At 47.4% G+C, this 19,653-nt stretch overlaps 1 protein-coding gene across 4 annotated transcripts in view; it reads left to right on the plus strand.

The window, feature by feature from the left end:
• Nucleotides 1-19,653, plus strand: part of LOC118380739 (sodium/calcium exchanger 3-like) — a 210,646-nt gene that overhangs the window by 16,974 nt on the left and 174,019 nt on the right. For all 4 annotated transcript variants that reach the window (XM_052496203.1, XM_052496205.1, XM_052496206.1 and 1 more), the window contains exon 2: nt 16,792-18,730. In XM_052496203.1, coding sequence (XP_052352163.1) covers nt 16,878-18,730 — 1,853 coding nt within the window. In that variant the 5' untranslated portion in view covers nt 16,792-16,877. The remainder of the gene's footprint in view (nt 1-16,791; nt 18,731-19,653) is intronic.

Here is a 19,653-nt window from a genome sequence, read left to right on the forward strand (position 1 = left end):
ACGACTCCCAACCATTACCCTTAATAAACGACTCCCAACATTACCCTTAATAAGGCTTTAATAAACGACTCCCAACATTACCCTTAAGGCTTTAATAAACGACTCCCAACCATTACCCTTAATAAACGACTCCCAACTATTACCCTTAATAAGGCTTTAATAAACGACTCCCAACCATTAACCTTAATAAGGCTTTAATAAACGACTCCCAACATTACCCTTAATAAACGACTCCCAACCATTACCCTTATAAACGACTCCCAACTATTACCCTTAATAAGGCTTTAATAAACGACTCCCAACCATTAACCAAATAAGGCTTTAATAAACGACTCCCAACCATTACCCTTAATAAACGACTCCCAACCATTACCCTTAAGGCTTTAATAAACGACTCCCAACCATTACCCTTAATAAGGCTTTAATACATCCCAACATTACCCTTAATAAGGCTTTAATAAACGACTCCCAAACATTACCCTTAATAAGGCTTTAATAAACAACTCCCAACCATTACCCTTAATAAGGCTTTAATAAACGACTTTACCCTTAATAAACGACTCCCAACCATTACCCTTAAGGCTTTAATAAACGACTCCCAACCATTACCCTTAATAAGGCTTTAATACACGACTCCCAACATTACCCTTAATAAGGCTTTAATAAACGACTCCCAACCATTACCCTTAATAAGGCTTTAATAAACGACTCCCAACCATTACCCTTAATAAACGACTCCCAACCATTACCCTTAAGGCTTTAATAAACGACTCCCAACCATTACCCTTAATAAGGCTTTAATAAACGACTCCCAACATTACCCTTAATAAGGCTTTAATAAACGACTCCCAACCATTACCCTTAATAAGGCTTTAATAAACGACTCCCAACCATTACCCTTAATAAGGCTTTAATAAACGACTCCCAACCATTACCCTTAATAAACGACTCCCAACCATTACTTTAATAAACAACTCCCAACCATTACCCTTAATAAGGCTTTAATACACCCCAACATTACCCTTATAAGGCTTTAATAAACGACCCAACCATTACCCTTAATACCATTACAACCATTAATAATAAGGCTTTAATACACGACTCCCAACATTACCCTTAATAAGGCTTTAATAAACGACTCCCAAACATTACCCTTAATAAGGCTTTAATAAACGACTCCCAACCATTACCCTTAATAAGGCTTTAATACACGACTCCCAACATTACCCTTAATAAGGCTTTAATAAACGACTCCCAACCATTACCCTTAAGGCTTTAATAAACGACTCCCAAACATTACCCTTAATAAGGCTTTAATAAACGACTCCCAACCATTACCCTTAAGGCTTTAATAAACGACTCCCAACATTACCCTTAATAAGGCTTTAATAAACAACTCCCAACATTACCCTTAATAAGGCTTTAATAAACGACTCCCAACCATTACCCTTAAGGCTTTAATAAACGACTCCCAACCATTACCCTTAAGGCTTTAATAAACAACTCCCAACCATTACCTTTAATAAGGCTTTAATAAACGACTCCCAACCATTACCCTTAAGGCTTTAATAAACGACTCCCAACCATTACCCTTAAGGCTTTAATAAACGACTCCCAACATTACCCTTAATAAGGCTTTAATAAACAACTCCCAACATTACCCTTAATAAGGCTTTAATAAACGACTCCCAACCATTACCCTTAAGGCTTTAATAAACGACTCCCAACCATTACCCTTAAGGCTTTAATAAACAACTCCCAACCATTACCTTTAATAAGGCTTTAATAAACGACTCCCAACCATTACCCTTAAGGCTTTAATAAACGACTCCCAAACATTACCCTTAATAAGGCTTTAATAAACGACTCCCAACCATTACCCTTAAGGCTTTAATAAACGACTCCCAACATTACCCTTAATAAGGCTTTAATAAACGACTCCCAACATTACCCTTAATAAGGCTTTAATAAACAACTCCCAACCGTTAACCTTAACAAGGCTGGTCTAGGAACAGTGGGTTAACTGGTCTAGGAACAGTGGAATAACTGGTCTAGGAACAGTGGGTTAACTAGTCTAGGAACAGTGGGTTAACTGGTCTAGGAACAGTGGGTTAACTGGCCTAGGAACAGTGGGTTAACTGGTCTAGGAACAGTGGGTTAACTGGTCTAGGAACAGTGGGTTAACTGGTCTAGGAACAGTGGGTTAACTGGTCTAGGAACAGTGGGTTAACTAGTCTAGGAACAGTGGGTTAACTGGTCTAGGAACAGTGGGTTAACTGGCCTAGGAACCGTGGGTTAACTGGTCTAGGAACAGTGGGTTAACTGGTCTAGGAACAGTGGGTTAACTGGTCTAGGAACAGTGGGTTAACTGGTCTAGGAACAGTGGAACAGTTGGTTAACTAGTCTAGGAACAGTGGGTTAACTGGCCTAGGAACAGTGGGTTAACTGGTCTAGGAACAGTGGGGTAACTGGTCTAGGAACAGTGGGTTAACTGGTCTAGGAACAGTGGGTTAACTGGTCTAGGAACAGTGGGTTTAACTGGTCTAGGAACAGTGGGTTAACTGGCCTAGGAACAGTGGGTTAACTGGTCTAGGAACAGTGGGTTAACTGGTCTAGGAACAGTGGGTTAACTGGTCTAGGAACAGTGGGTTAACTGGTCTAGGAACAGTGGGTTAACTGGTCTAGGAACAGTGGGTTAACTGGCCTAGGAACAGTGGGTTAACTGGTCTAGGAACAGTGGGTTAACTGGCCTAGGAACAGTGGGTTAACTAGTCTAGGAACAGTGGGTTAACTGGTCTAGGAACAGTGGGTTAACTGGCCTAGGAACAGTGGGTTAACTGGTCTAGGAACAGTGGGTTAACTGGTCTAGGAACAGTGGGTTAACTGGTCTAGGAACAGTGGGTTAACTGGTCTAGGAACAGTGGGTTAACTGGTCTAGGAACAGTGGGTTAACTGGTCTAGGAACAGTGGGTTAACTAGTCTAGGAACAGTGGGTTAACTGGTCTAGGAACAGTGGGTTAACTGGCCTAGGAACAGTGGGTTAACTGGTCTAGGAACAGTGGGTTAACTGGTCTAGGAACAGTGGGTTAACTGCCTTGTTCAGGGGCAGAACGACAGATACTTACTTGCAGGTTCTTTCTCAACAATGAAACGATAAGAAATAATAAAAGATAAGAATAGGAACATAAAGTAAAATATAATAAATATTGAAGCATAAGTATAATACAGTTTATAGTACAATATCATATACACTGCTCAAAAAAATAAAGGGAACACTTAAACAACACAATGTAACTCCAAGTCAATCACACTTCTGTGAAATCAAACTGTCCACTTAGGAAGAAACACTGATTGACAATACATTTCACATGCTGTTGTGCAAATGGAATAGACAACAGGTGGAAATTATAGGCAATTAGCAAGACACCCCCAATAAAGGAGTGGTTCTGCAGGTGGAGACCACAGACCACTTCTCAGTTCCTATGCTTCCTGGCTGATGTTTTGGTCACTTGAATGCTGGCAGTGCTTTCACTCTAGTGGGAGCATGAGACAGAGCCTCAGAGCATGGAGGCGCTACCAGGAGACAGGCCAGTACATCAGGAGACGTGGAGGAGGCCTTAGGAGGGCAACAACCCAGCAGAAGGACCGCTACCTCCGCCTATGTGCAAGGAGGAGCAGGAGGAGCACTGCCAGAGCCCTGAAAAATGACCTCTAGCAGGCCACAAATGTGCATGTGTCTGCTGCTCAAACGGTCAGAAACAGGCTCCATGAGGGTGGTATGAGGGCCCGACGTCCACAGGTGGGGGTTGTGCTTACAGCCCAACACCGTGCAGGACGTTTGGCATTTGCCAGAGAACACCAAGATTGGCAAATTCGCCACTGGCGCCCTGTGCTCTTCACAGATGAAAGCAGGTTCACACTGAGCACATGACAGACGTGACAGAGTCTGGAGACGCCGTGGAGAACGTTCTGCTGCCTGCAACATCCTCCAGCATGACCGGTTTGGCGGTGGGTCAGTCATGGTGTGGGGTGGGGTGGTATTTCTTTGGGGGGCCGCACAGCCCTCCATGTGCTCGCCAAAGGTAGCCTGACTGCCATTAGGTACCGAGATGAGATCCTCAGACCCCTTGTGAGACCATATGCTGGTGCGGTCGGCCCTGGGTTCCTCCTAATGCAAGACAATGCTAGACATGTGGCTGGAGTGTGTCAGCAGTTCCTACAAGAGGAAGGCATTGATGCTATGGACTGGCACATCTGGGACATCATGTCTCGCTCCATCCACCAACGCCACGTTGCACCACAGACTGTCCAGGAGTTCGCGGATGATTTAGTCCAGGTCTGGGAGGAGATCCCTCAGGAGACCAAGCGCCACCTCATCAGGAGCATGCCCAGGCGTTGTAGGGAGGTCATACAGGCACGTGGAGGCCACACACACTACTCAGCCTCATTTTGACTTGTTATAAGGACATTACATCAAAGTTGGATCAGCCTGTAGTGTGGTTTTCCACTTTAATTTTGAGTGTGACTCCAAATACAGACCTCCATGGGTTGATAAATGTGATTTCCATTGATCATTTTTGTGTGATTTTGTTGTCAGCACATTCAACTATGAAAATAAAATAAAAAGTATTTAATAAGAATATTTCATTCATTCAGATCTAGGATGTGTTATTTTAGTGTTCCCTTCATTTTTGTTGAGCAGTGTACTTTGGATGGTGTTCTCAACAACATGGAACACTGGTCACTTAATGTTTACATACCGTGTTCAACTGTATTCTAGCTAATGCCACTCCGACAATGATCGACTGTATTCTAGTTAACTCCGACACGTATTTAATATATAGAACGCTTTTGGACGTTTTCCACATTTGTTACGGTCTGAATTTAAGAAGAAGGGCAACTATTGATAGATGGGCAAACATTTTTGAAAAAGCAGACGTTGAATGTCCCTGCTGACATTATTAATTACACTATGGATGGTGTATCAATACACCCAGTCAGTACGAAGATTCAGTTGCCGGAGAGGAAGGAAACCGCTCAGGGATTTCACCATGAGGCCAATGGTGACTTTAAAACAGTTTAATGGCTGTGATAGAAGAATTGAATGGCTGTGACAGTAGAACACTGAGGATGGATCAACAACATTGTAGTTACTCCACAATACTAACCTAAAATGACAGAGTGAAAAGACGAAGCCTGTACAGAATAGGCACTAAAGTAATACTGCAAAAAAATGTGACAAAGCAATTAACTTTTGTGTTAAATCCAATACAACACATTACTGAGTACTACTCTCCACATTTTCAAGCATAGTGGTGGCTGCACCTTGTTATGGGTATGCTTGTCATCGTTAAGGACTAGGGAGTTTGGAGAATGGAGCTAAGCACCAACATTTTTTTCCCAACAGATATTGAGAGATTCATTCAAATTTCAGCAGGACAATAACCTAAAACCCAACGCCAAATCTACATAAGTTGTTTACCAAGAAGACAGTGAATGTTCCTGAGTGGCCGAGTTACAGTTTTGAATTAAATCTACTTGAAAATCTATGGCAAGTTGAACTTGAAGAATTTTGAAAAGAATAATGGGCAAATGTTGCACAATCCAGGTGTTGAAAGCCCTTAGAGATTTACCCAGACAGAGCTGTAAATCACTGCTAAAGGGGATTATAACATGTATTGATTGACATGTAGTAACTAATCAAGATATATTAGTGTTTTATTTTTCAGAATATTTTTATACAAATGTCAGACATTTTCTTCAACCGACGTTACAGATTAGTTTGTGTAAATTGTTAACAAAAAAAAAAAGCATTTTAATCCCACTTTGTAAAATGTGGGAAAAGTCAAGGGGTGTGAATACTTTCTGAAGGCTCTGCTTGTGTGTTTGTGATAAGGTGAAGGTTGCACAGTACACTGAAACTTCGGTCGTTTTTCGATACTAGATCATGAAAAACGGTTCGGTACCAAAATGTTTGTTATGTTCGGTACTTCTGTTAAAATGTGTTTCAAGGATCAAGCTGTAACGACGTTTGTCTGTTGAAAAAAAGACCGGACCAAAATGTGGCGTGGTGGTTACTCATGTCCTTTAATAGAAATTGAACGATACATGAAATAACTTAATAACAAAACAACAAACGGAACGTGAAACCTAATACAGCCTATCTTGTGACAACAAACACAGAGACAGGAACAATCACCCACAAAACACACAGTGAAACCCAGGCTACCTAAATATGGTTCCCAATCAGAGACAACGAGAATCACCTGACTCTGATTGAGAACCGCCTCAGGCAGCCAAGCCTATGCTAGACACCCCTACTCAGCTGCAATCCCAATGCCTACAAAACCCCAATACGAAACACAACAAAATAAACCCACGTCACACCCTGGCCTGACCAAATAAATAACGAAAACACAAAATACTAAGACCAAGGCGTGACACAAGCCTGTCTATCAGCCCAGCCAACCACTTCTTATAGCCTGCCTGCTCCATTAATTAACTCACTGCTAGTCTGCACTGGGAGTCTGGGCTGCATCATGTTAGCTCCACTAACTCACTGCTAGCCTGGGAGTCTGGGCTGCATCATGTTAGCTGCACTAACTCACTGCTAGCCTGGGAGTCTGGGCTGCAATTATGTTAGCTCCACTAACTCACTGCTAGCCTGGGAGTCTGGGCTGCATCATGTTAGCTCCACTAACTCACTGCTAGCCTGGGAGTCTGGGCTGCAATCATGTTAGCTCCACTAACTCACTGCTAGCCTGGGAGTTTGGGCTGCAATCATGTTAGCTCCACTAACTCACTGCTAGCCTGGGAGTCTGGTCTGCATCATGTAAGCTCCACTAACTCACTGCTAGCCTGGGAGTCTGGTCTGCATCATGTTAGCTCCACCAACTCACTGCTAGCCTGGGAGTCTGGGCTGTATCATGTTAGCTCCACTAACTCACTGCTAGCCTGGGAGTCTGGGCTGCATCATGTTAGCTCCACTAACTCACTGCTAGCCTGGGAGTCTGGGCTGCATCATGTCAGCTTCACTAACTCACTGCTAGCCTGGGAGTCTGGGCTGCATCATGTCAGCTTCACTAACTCACTGCTAGCCTGGGAGTCTGGGCTGCATCATGTCAGCTTCACTAACTCACTGCTAGCTTGGGAGTCTGGGCTGCATCATGTTGGCTCCACTAACTCACTGCTAGTCTGCACTGGGAGTCTGGGCTGCATCATGTTAGCTCCACTAACTCACTGCTAGCCTGTACTGGGAGTCTGGGCTGCATCATGTCAGCTTCACTAACTCACTGCTAGCCTGGGAGTCTGGGCTGCATCATGTTAGCTCCACTAACTCACTGCTAGTCTGGGAGTCTGGGCTGCATCATGTCAGCTTCACTAACTCACTGCTAGCCTGGGAGTCTGGGCTGCATCATGTCAGCTTCACTAACTCACTGCTAGCCTGGGAGTCTGGGCTGCATCATGTCAGCTTCACTAACTCACTGCTAGCCTGGGAGTCTGGGCTGCATCATGTTGGCTCCACTAACTCACTGCTAGTCTGCACTGGGAGTCTGGGCTGCATCATGTTAGCTCCACTAACTCACTGCTAGCCTGTACTGGGAGTCTGGGCTGCATCATGTTAGCTGCACTAACTCACTGCTAGCCTGGGAGTCTGGACTGTATCATGTTAGCTCCACTAACTCACTGCTAGGCTGGGAGTCTGGGCTGCATCATGTTAGCTCCACTAACTCACTGCTAGCCTGGGAGTCTGGGCTGCATCATGTTAGCTCCACTAACTCACTGCTAGGCTGGGAGTCTGGGCTGCATCATGTTAGCTCCACTAACTCACTGCTAGCCTGGGAGTCTGGGCTGCATCATGTTAGCTCCACTAACTCACTGCTAGCCTGGGAGTCTGGGCTGCATCATGTTAGCTCCACTAACTCACTGCTAGTCTGCACTGGGAGTCTGGGCTGCATCATGTTAGCTCCACTAACTCACTGCTAGCCTGTACTGGGAGTCTGGGCTGCATCATGTTAGCTCCACTAACTCACTGCTAGCCTGTACTGGGAGTCTGGGCTGCATCATGTTAGCTCCACTAACTCACTGCTAGCCTGGGAGTCTGGGCTGCATCATGTTAGCTCCACTAACTCACTGCTAGCCTGGGTGTCTGGGCTGCATCATGTTAGCTCTCCACTCATGCTGCACAGAAGTTAACACACTTGAATAATGCGACACGGCATGCAGACATTTTGAAACGGTTAATTACTGTTCGCTAAGCAATGTCCATACAGGCCAGAACACTTTACAATGGAAGAAGATACCAGTAGCTTCCAGCTTTGAAGGCTAACTTTCCTTGCTAGCTGACAGCTAAAGCTAACATCAGTTTACTAGCCTAGTACTTTGTATTTGATAATATGCAAACCATAACGCAAAATATGCTGACTTCAAACCTGATTGCCACCAAAAACTTTATTCATTCACATATTTGGTCTCGTGAATGAGGTCATTACTGGTTAAAGAGACAGCGCACATTTCTTTTTTTTATAAAAGAAGCTTCTTGTACCATAAAATAAGTCTCAAATGGAAGGAAACATCTGTAGCTCCATGAAATCAGCCTCTTATTACATATGTATTACATTTACATTTACATTACATTTAAGTAATTTAGCAGACGCTCTTATCCAGAGCGACTTACAAATTGGTGCATTCACCTTATGACATCCAGTGGAACAGCCACTTTACAATAGTGCATCTAAATCTTTTAAGGGGGGTGAGAAGGATTACTTTATCCTATCCTAGGTATTCCTTAAAGAGGTAGGGTTTCAGGTGTCTCCGGAAGGTGGTGATTGACTCCGCTGTCCTGGCGTCGTGAGGAAGTTTGTTCCACCATTGGGGGGCCAGAGCAGCGAACAGTTTTGACTGGGCTGAGCGGGAACTGTACTTCCTCAGTGGTTGGGAGGCGAGCAGGCCAGAGGTGGATGAACGCAGTGCCCTTGTTTGGGTGTAGGGCCTGATCAGAGCCTGGAGGTACTGAGGTGCCGTTCCCCTCACAGCTCCGTAGGCAAGCACCATGGTCTTGTAGCGGATGCGAGCTTCAACTGGAAGCCAGTGGAGAGAGCGGAGGAGCGGGGTGACGTGTGAGAACTTGGGAAGGTTGAACACCAGACGGGCTGCGGCGTTCTGGATGAGTTGTAGGGGTTTAATGGCACAGGCAGGGAGCCCAGCCAACAGCGAGTTGCAGTAATCCAGACGGGAGATGACAAGTGCCTGGATTAGGACCTGCGCCGCTTCCTGTGTGAGGCAGGGTCGTACTCTGCGGATGTTGTAGAGCATGAACCTACAGGAACGGGCCACCGCCTTGATGTTAGTTGAGAACGACAGGGTGTTGTCCAGGATCACGCCAAGGTTCTTAGCGCTCTGGGAGGAGGACACAATGGAGTTGTCAACCGTGATGGCGAGATCATGGAACGGGCAGTCCTTCCCCGGGAGGAAGAGCAGCTCCGTCTTGCCGAGGTTCAGCTTGAGGTGGTGATCCGTCATCCACACTGATATGTCTGCCAGACATGCAGAAATGCGATTCACCACCTGGTCATCAGAAGGGGGAAAGGAGAAGATTAATTTTCACCTGTACTGTGAATAGACCCAGGCTATCTTAATTTACCCAGTTCATCAAAAGAGATTTACCATTCAAATAAATTATTACCATTATGTTATGTATTTAGTTTGGTAAAAAACAAAGTAAAATTGATTGTATGATTGATTCAGTAATGCATACACGTCTGTCTCTAAAAAATGTTGAATGTAGAAAATTCTAATGTAATTATATTGAACAAACAAATTCTAATGTAATGATATTGAGAAAAGAAAAGCCCAGTGATTGAAAAGAGCAGTAGCTACGTAAGTTTATCTGTCTGAATCAAGTGCCATTCTCTGACTTTGGCACAAAAAAATAAAAAGTTTTGCAGTGGTATTGTTTTGGTACAGTTTTTTCTCAGCCGACGGTAAGGGAGAGAACAGCTCGTGTCTGGGGTGTGTGGGACCCTGGAAGATGTTGTGGACCTTCCTCAGGCACCATTTCAAGTACATTTCCCGGATGATGTTGCAGATCTTCCTCAGGCACCGTTTCAAGTAGATTTCCCGGATGATGTTGCAGACCTTCCTCAGGCACCGTTTCAAGTAGATTTCCTGGATGATGTTGCAGATCTTCCTCAGGCACCGTTTCAAGTAGATTTCCTGGATGGGTGTGAACATAGCCCCAGTGATGTACTGAGCTGTCTGCACCCACTTGAGGGCCTTGCTGTCACGTATGGAGAAATTCCCTTACTAGGCCATGAAGCAATTGGTCAGGACGCACTCGAAACTGGAAACCATATATCCTGAGGTTGCATTTATTGTAGTTGGGTATTTTAACAATGCAAATCTGAGAACAAGGCTACCTAAATTCTATCAGCATATTGATTGCAGCAATCGCGCGGGCAATACACTCGATCGTTGCTACTCTAACTTTCGCGATGCATACTAGGCCCACCCTCGCCCTCCCTTCTGCAGATCCGACCACGACTCCATCTTGCTCCTACCATCTTATAGGCAGAAACTCAAACAGGATGTATCCGTGACTAGAACCATTCAACGCTGGTCTGACCAACCGGAATCCAAGCTTCAAGATTGTTTTGATCACGTGGACTGGGAAATGTTCTGGGTAGCCTCAGAGAATAACATTGATCTGTACGCTGACTCGGTGAGTGAGTTTATAAGGTATTGCATTGGAGATGTTGTACCCACTGTGACTATTGAAACCTACCCTAACCAGAAACCGTGGATGGATGGCGGCATTCGCACAAAACTGACAATGCAATCCACCACATTGAACTATGGAAAGAGGACTGGTTATATGGCTGAATTTAAACAGTGTAGTTATTCCCTTCGCAAGGCAATCAAACAAGCGAAATGTCGGTACAGGGACAAAGTGGAGTCACAATTCAACAGCTCAGACATGAGACGTATGTGGCAGGGTCGACAGGAAATCACGGACTACAAAAAGGAAAACCAGCCATGTCACGGACACCGATGTCTAGCTTTCAGACAAACTAAACACCTTCTTTGCCCGCTTTGAGGATAATACAGTGCCACCATTGCGGCCCGCTAACAAGGACTGGGGCCCACCCCTCTCCTTCTCCGTGGCCGACGTGAGTAAGAACCCTCGCAAGGCTGCTGGCTCAGACGGCATCCCTAGCCGCGTCCTCAGAGCATGCGCAGACCAGCTGGCTGCTGTGTTTACGGACATATTTAATCTCTCGCTATCCCAGTCTGCTGTCCCACATGCTTCAAAGTGGCCACAATTGTTCCTGTACCCAAGAAGGCAAAGATAACGGAACTAAATGACTACTAGCACTCACTTCTGTCATCATGAAGTGCTTTGAGAGACTAGTCAAGGATCATATCACCTCCACCTAACCTGCCACCCGAGACGCACTTCAGTTTGCATACCGCCCCAATAGATCCACAGACGATGCAATCACCATCACACTGCACACTGTTCTATCCCATCTGGACAAGAGAAATACCTATTTCAGAATGCTCTTCATTGACTACAGCTCAGCATTCAACACCATAGTACCCTCCAAGCTCATCATTAAGCTGGAGAACCTGGGTCTCGACCCCGCCCTGTGCAATTGGGTCCTAGACTTTCTGACGGGCCGCCCCCAGGTGGTGAAGGTAGGAAACAACATCTCCACTTTTCTGACCATCACCACTGGGGCCCCATAAGGGTGTGTGCTCAGCCCTCTCCTGTACTCCCTGTTCACCCACGACTGCGTGGCCATGCACGCCTCCAACTCGATCATCAAGTTTGCAGACAACATGACAGTAGTGGGCTTGATTACCACCAACGACGAGACGGCCTACAGGGAGATGAGGGCACTCGGAGTGTGGGGTCAAGAAAACAAAGGAGATGATCGTGGACTTCAGGAAACAGCAGAGGGAGCACCCCCCTATCCACACCGAAGGGACAGTAGTGGAGAAGGTGGAACGTTTTAAGTTCCTTGGCGCACACATCACAGACAAACTGAAATGGTCCACCCACACAGACAGTGTGGTGTAGAAGGCGCAACAGCGCCTCTTCAAACTCAGGAGGCTGGAGAAATGTTGCTTATCACCTAAAACACTCACAAATGTATCACCACCTGGTACGGCAACTGCACCGCCCTCAACCGCAAGTCTCTCCAGAGGGTGGTGCGGTCTGCACAACGTATCACCGGGGGCAAACTACCTGCCCTCCAAGACACCTACAGCACCCGATGTCACAGGAAGGCCAAAAAGATCATCAAGGACAACAACCACCCTAGCCACCGCCTGTTCACCCCGCTATCATCCAGAAGGCGAGGACAGTACAGGTCAAAGCTGAGACTGAAAAACAGCTTCTATCTCAAGGCCATCAGACTGCTAAACAGCAATCATTAACTCAGAGAGGCTGCTGCCTGCATAGAGACTCAAATCACTGGCCACTTTGATAAATGGATCACTAGTCACTTTAAACAATGCCACTTTAATAATGTTTACATATCTTACATTACTCATCTCATGTGTATATACTGCACCTTATACCATCTATTGCACCATGCCTACAGTATGGCGCTCATCCATATATTTATATGTACATATTCTTATTCCTCCCTTTAGATTTGTGTGTATTAGGTAGTTGTTGGGGAATTTTTAGATTGCTTGTTAGATATTACTGCACTGTCGGAACTAGAAGCACAAGCATTTCGCTACATTCACATTAACATCTGCCAACCATGTGTATGTGACCATTAACAATTTGATTTGAAGTCAACAATCACTCCTTTGTTTTGCTGACTTTGAGGGAGGCACCACAATTCCAGTTCACTTTACCTCCTCTCTACAGGCTGACTCATCGTTGTTGGTTATCAGGTCTACAAACGTGGTGTCGTCAGCAGACTTGATGATGGAGTAGGTGTCGTGCAAAGTCACACAGTCGGGTGGGTGAACAGGGAGTACAGCAGAGGACCGAGGACACACCCCTGAGGGACCCCTGTGTTAAGAGTCAGTGTGGATGAGATGTTCTTGACAATCCTCACAGCCTGTGGTCTGCCCATCAGGAATACCAGAATCCTGTTGCAGAGGGCGGTGTCCAGACCCAGGGCTTTGAGCTTGGTGATGAGCTTGGTGATGAGCTTGGTGGGGACAACGGGACCTGATTGGTCGGAGCAGCTAGAGCCTTCCTGGATGCTATTGTCTGCTTCCGTGTGATCATAGAACGTGTTAAGCACGTCTGGGAGGGAGGCTTCAGTGGGCAACCGCACAGCTGAATTTACCTTTGTAGTCCGTGAAAAGCCTGCAGTCCTAGCCACATGGGTCGGTCCGTGAGTCTGAGTTTATTAAATTCAAGTTGAAGTGTGTATTTTTGTGTCCTTAATAGTTATAGAGCTCGTACCTGCTCGCCTTGTACACGTCGCGCCATCGAGTCATCAGGGTTCGTTCTGCTAACTTCATTGGTTAAAATCTACCATGAGAATAAAGACTGCTTCCGAGTGAGAGGATTCTTGCTGGAAAATGTTCTTGTACAGTTCACTGAGTGCCACTTGATGTTTGTTTGTGGCGGTATTTACACAGCTGTGATAACAACACACGTGAATTCCCTCAGTATATAGTGGGGTCGGTATTTTAACATCAGAAACTCCAGGTCGGGTGAACAGGAGCTTGAGATGTTTTCAACCTCGGTACACTAGGTATTGTTGATGAGGAAACAGCCATGATGTCCCTCAGTGATTGAAGCCTTGCTCTCACATTAACGTGTGGCATGTATGGCTAACTGTTCTCCATGTGCAGCATAGAGCTGTAGAGATTAGTATAGAGCAGTGTAGAGCAGTAGAGAGCTGTAGAGAGCAGTGGAGAGCAGTATAGAGCAGTAGAGAGCAGTGGAGAGCAGTAGAGAGCAGTGGAGAGCAGTAGAGAGCAGTGGAGAGCAGTGGAGAGCAATAGGGAGCAGTGGAGAGCAGTAGAGAGCAGTGAAGTGCAGTAGAGAGCAGTAGAGAGCAGTATAGAGCAGTAGAGAGCAGTGGAGAGCAGTAGAGAGCAGTGGAGAGCAGTGGAGAGCAGTAGAGAGCAGTGAAGTGCAGTATAGAGCAGTAGAGAGCAGTAGAGAGCAGTGAAGTGCAGTAGAGAGCAGTAGAGAGCAGTGGAGAGCAGTAGAGAGCAGTGAAGAGCAGTGAAGAGCAGTAGAGAGCAGTAGAGAGCAGTGAAGTGCAGTAGAGAGCAGTAGAGAGCAGTAGAGAGCAGTAGAGAGCAGTGAATAGCAGTGAAGAGCAGTATAGAGCAGTAGAGAGCAGTGAAGTGCAGTAGAGAGCAGTAGAGCGCAGTAGAGAGCAGTGAAGAGCAGTAGAGAGCAGTGAAGAGCAGTAGAGAGCAGTGGAGAGCAGTAGAAAGCAGTATAGAGCAGTAGAGAGCAGTAGAGAGCAGTAGAGAGCAGTGAATCGCAGTAGAGAGCAGTATAGAGCAGTAGAGAGCAGTGGAGAGCAGTAGAGAGCAGTAGAGAGCAGTGAAGAGCAGTAGAGAGCAGTGGAGAGCAGTAGAGAGCAGTATAGAGCAGTAGAGAGCAGTAGAGAGCAGTGAAGAGCAGTAGAGAGCAGTAGAGAGCAGTAGAGAGCAATGGAGAGCAGTAGAGAGCAGTAGAGAGCAATGGAGAGCAGTAGAGAGCAGTGAAGAGCAGTAGAGAGCAGTAGAGAGCAGTGGAGAGCAGTGGAGAGCAGTGGAGAGCAGTAGAGAGCAGTGGAGAGCAGTAGAGAGCAGTGAAGAGCAGTAGAGAGCAGTAGAGAGCAGTGAAGCGCAGTAGAGAGCAGTATAGAGCAGTAGAGAGCAGTGGAGAGCAGTAGAGAGCAGTAGAGAGCAGTGGAGAGCAGTGGAGAGCAGTAGAGAGCAGTAGAGAGCAGTAGAGAGCAGTAGAGAGCAATGGAGAGCAGTAGAGAGCAGTGAAGAGCAGTAGAGAGCAATGGAGAGCAGTGGAGAGCAGTAGAGAGCAGTAGAGAGCAGTGAAGAGCAGTAGAGAGCAGTAGAGAGCAGTAGAGAGCAGTGGAGAGCAGTGGAGAGCAGTAGAGAGCAGTGGAGAGCAGTAGAGAGCAGTGAAGAGCAGTAGAGAGCAGTGGAGAGCAGTAGAGAGCAGTGGAGAGCAGTAGAGAGCAGTGGAGAGCAGTAGAGAGCAGTAGAGAGCAGTGGAGAGCAGTAGAGAGCAGTGAAGAGCAGTAGAGAGCAGTGGAGAGCAGTAGAGAGCAGTGGAGAGCAGTGAAGAGCAGTAGAGAGCAGTAGAGAGCAGTGAAGTGCAGTAGAGAGCAGTGGAGAGCAGTAGAGAGCAGTAGAGAGCAATGGAGAGCAGTAGAGAGCAGTAGAGAGCAGTAGAGAGCAGTAGAGAGCAGTGGAGAGCAGTGGAGAGCAGTATAGAGCAGTAGAGCGCAGTAGAGAGCAATGGAGAGCAGTAGAGAGCAGTAGAGAGCAATGGAGAGCAGTAGAGAGCAGTAGAGAGCAGTAGAGAGCAATGGAGAGCAGTAGAGAGCAGTAGAGAGCAGTAGAGAGCAATGGAGAGCAGTAGAGAGCAGTGGAGAGCAGTGGAGAGCAGTATAGAGCAGTAGAGCGCAGTAGAGAGCAATGGAGAGCAGTAGAGAGCAGTAGAGAGCAATGGAGAGCAGTAGAGAGCAGTAGAGAGCAGTAGAGAGCAATGGAGAGCAGTGGAGAGCAGTAGAGAGCAGTCAGTACCTGGGCAGAAAATAATGCTATCCACAATGTTCATAGTCATTTACAGAGCTAAGCATTTCTGAGCATTTGAAACTACATGTGTTCCAAATGTCTCTGGTCAAAGAAGTGCCCTATATAGGGAATAGCGAGCTATGTGAGACCTATACAAACTTGTGTTCCAGTCCACCAAGCTTAGAAGGCACTGAGGTCTGGTGATCACGTCTGTTATACAGTGGTATGGAAGAAAGGTCATTGCTATTCCTCATAGTGGAAGACTAATTGGAGCTTTAAACACGCACACACTCACAGACACACACACTTAATTAAATAGCTCAATTTCCGTCAAATGGCTTGGCCTGCTGATACCACATGGCTTGGCCTGCTGATACCACATGGCTTGGCCTGCTGATACCACATGGCTTGGCCTGCTGACACCACATGGCTTGGCCTGCTGACACCACATGGCTTGGCCTGCTGACACCACATGGCTTGGCCTGCTGACACCACATGGCTTGGCCTGCTGATACCACATGGCTTGGCCTGCTGACACCACATGGCTTGGCCTGCTGATACCACATGGCTTGGCCTGCTGATACCACATGGCTTGGCCTGCTGATACCACATGGCTTGGCCTGCTGACACCACATGGCTTGGCCTGCTGATACCACATGGCTTGGCCTGCTGATACCACATGGCTTGGCCTGCTGACACCACATGGCTTGGCCTGCTGATACCACATGGCTTGGCCTGCTGATACCACATGGCTTGGCCTGCTGATACCACATGGCTTGGCCTGCTGATACCACATGGCTTGGCCTGCTGATACCACATGGCTTGGCCTGCTGATACCACATGGCTTGGCCTGCTGATACCACATGGCTTGGCCTGCTTCAACCCATTCACTTTGAAAAAAGTGATAATATACAGTATTATTATCTTCAACTGCCATTCATGTCTCTCTCTCTCTTTCTCTCTCTCTGCCTCTCCATCTATCTCTCTATCTGTCTCTCATTCTCCTACTCTCCCTCTCTATCTCTAACTCTCTCTCTCTTTCTCTCTCTCTAGGTGTTGTGAGGTACCAGCTACAGCCCAGTGCTGGATCCCAGAGGGCCATTCAGTGTGGTAAGGACCCCCAGGACCCCCGAGGGTGGATGGATCGCTACAGGCCGAGGCTGACGAGGCCGGGGCCGGAGATCAGGACGGGGTCGTCCTCCTCCTCCTACCAAGCCTGCCTCTGGTTGGGCCTGCTCTCCGTGGCCGCAGCCTTCAAGTGCACAGAGGGCACCCGCACCACCCCCAGCCCCGCCACCACAGACTCCCACAATGCCACCTGCTCCGAGGGCACATCCAGGTGCAAGCCAGGAATCGTCCTGCCCATCTGGTACCCTGAGGACCCCTCCATGGGGGATAAGATGGCCCGAGTCATCGTCTACTTTGTAGCTATGATCTACATGTTCCTGGGAGTGTCCATCATAGCAGACCGCTTCATGGCGGCCATCGAGGTCATCACCTCCCAGGAGAAGGAGATTATTATTAAGAGAGCCAATGGAGAGACCACCACCGCTACCATCAGAATCTGGAACGAGACGGTCTCCAACCTGACCCTCATGGCCCTGGGTTCTAGTACCCCTGAGATCCTGCTGTCTGTCATCGAAGTCTGTGGACACGACTTCGTAGCTGGCGAGCTGGGGCCGTCTACGATCGTCGGCAGCGCTGCCTTCAACATGTTCGTGATCATCGGCCTGTGTGTGTCTGTGATCCCCGAGGGAGAGACGAGGAAGGTGAAACATCTCAGAGTGTTCTTTGTGACGGCGGCGTGGAGTATCTTCGCCTACATCTGGCTCTACATGATCCTGGCGGTGTTCAGTCCCAACGTGGTCCAGATATGGGAGGGGCTGCTAACCCTGGCCTTCTTCCCCATCTGTGTCATCCTGGCCTGGGTAGCCGACCGACGACTCCTCTTCTACAAGTTCATGCACAAGAAGTACCGCGCCGACAACCACCGCGGCGTCATCATCGAGACCGAGCACGAGCGCTCCAAGAGCATCGAGATGATGGACGGCGGCGGCAAGATGGTCAACTCACACTTCGCCCACGACGGAGGCGCCGCCCATAACCTCATCAGCCTGATCGAGGGGAAAGAAGTGGACGAGTCTCGGCGGGATATGATCCGGATCCTGAAGGACCTGAAGCAGAAACACCCAGAGAAGGAGATGGACCAGCTGGTAGAGATGGCTAACTACTACGCCTTGTCCCACCAGCAGAAGAGCCGAGCCTTCTACCGCATCCAGGCCACGCGCATGATGACGGGCGCCGGGAACATCCTGAAGAAGCACGTGGTGGAGCAGACCAAGAGGAGCGCCAGCGTACAGGAAGTGTGCGTGGTGGGGGAGGACGTCGAGGAGTACGTGTCACGGATCGCCTTCGAACCCGCCGTGTACCAGTGCCTGGAGAACTGTGGCGCCGCCCTGCTGGCCATCTTCAGGAAGGGCGGCGACATGGCCAATACCATTTACGTGGATTACAAGACGGAGGACGGCTCAGCCAACGCCGGCGCAGACTACGAGTTCACCGAGGGAACCGTGGTGTTCAAGCCCGGCGAGATTGTCAAGGAGATCAGCATCGGAATCATCGACGACGACATCTTTGAGGAGGATGAGCACTTCTTTGTGCGTCTCAGCAACGTGCGTGTCCTGGAGTCAGACGAGGACGAGACACTACTGTCCCCCAACTCTCTCCCGTACCCTAAGGCCCTGCTGGGGTTCCCGTCCGTCGCCACAGTTACCATCCTGGACGACGACCACGCCGGGATATTCACCTTCGAGAGCGACACGTGTCAGGTGAGCGAGAGCGTGGGCGTGATGGAGGTGAAGGTGCTGAGGACTTCGGGGGCGAGGGGGACAGTCATCGTTCCCTATCGTACCATGGAGGGGATCGCCAAGGGAGGAGGGGAGGACTTTGAGGACACCTACGGAGAACTGGAGTTCAGGAACGACGAGACCTGGTAGGAGAAACACTTTTATTTCATTTTAATATGATTGATTGATAAATGGATTGATTGATTGATTGGTTGACTGATTCATTAATGAATTAATTGATTGGTTGGTTGATTTATTAATTAGTGGATTGATTGATTGTTGACTAGCAGGAGGTAACATTACATCTGGATTGTTTGGTGGAATTGTGATTGGTCATTTTAGTGGGTTCAAGGATCTACTTTATTATAAATTCATCTGGGAGAGCTGGTTGGTGGGATGAGACCGACCATTTAAAATTGTGGTGATCAATGTATTTTTCCCTGTTTATTTAAAATGGGGGTTTTCCCTATTTATTTGACAATGGGTGCTTGGTATTGTTCACACTACCGGGATCAACTTATGTTGTTGGCTTGTACACAAGAGTTCTTTCTATAATAGAACAGTAGAATTAGAGTTGTTTATGCAGATATCCTGTGTACGGCATGATGCTTGCAACACAAAAGGTTCAGAGTTTGGTTCCCGCTGGGGCCACCCATACGTACATTTTAATCACCTGCTAAATGGCATGTTTTTTGCTCTCTCTCTCTCTTTCACCTTTCACATTTTACCTGCTGCTGCTACAGAGGATGTTGACGTGGGAGACTCAATGACACCTTTTATTAAGTCATATACAACGTCTCCATTCATATCTCTCTCTCTCTCTCTCCCTCTCTCTCTCCCTCTCCTCTCTCTTTCTCTCTCCTCTCTCTCTCTTTCTCTCTCCTCTCTCTCTCTCCTCTCTCTCTCTCTCTCTCTCTCTCTCTCTCTCTCTCTCTCTCTCTCTCTCTCTCTCTCTCTCTCTCTCTCTCTCCTCTCCTCTCCTCTCCTCTCTCTCTCTCTCTCCTCTCCTCTCCTCTCCCTCTCTCTCTCCTCTCCTCTCTCTCTCCTCTCCTCTCCTCTCTCTCTCTCT

This window comes from Oncorhynchus keta, chromosome 35, assembly GCF_023373465.1.
Source record: "Oncorhynchus keta strain PuntledgeMale-10-30-2019 chromosome 35, Oket_V2, whole genome shotgun sequence".
Classification (NCBI taxonomy): Eukaryota; Metazoa; Chordata; class Actinopteri; order Salmoniformes; family Salmonidae; genus Oncorhynchus; species Oncorhynchus keta.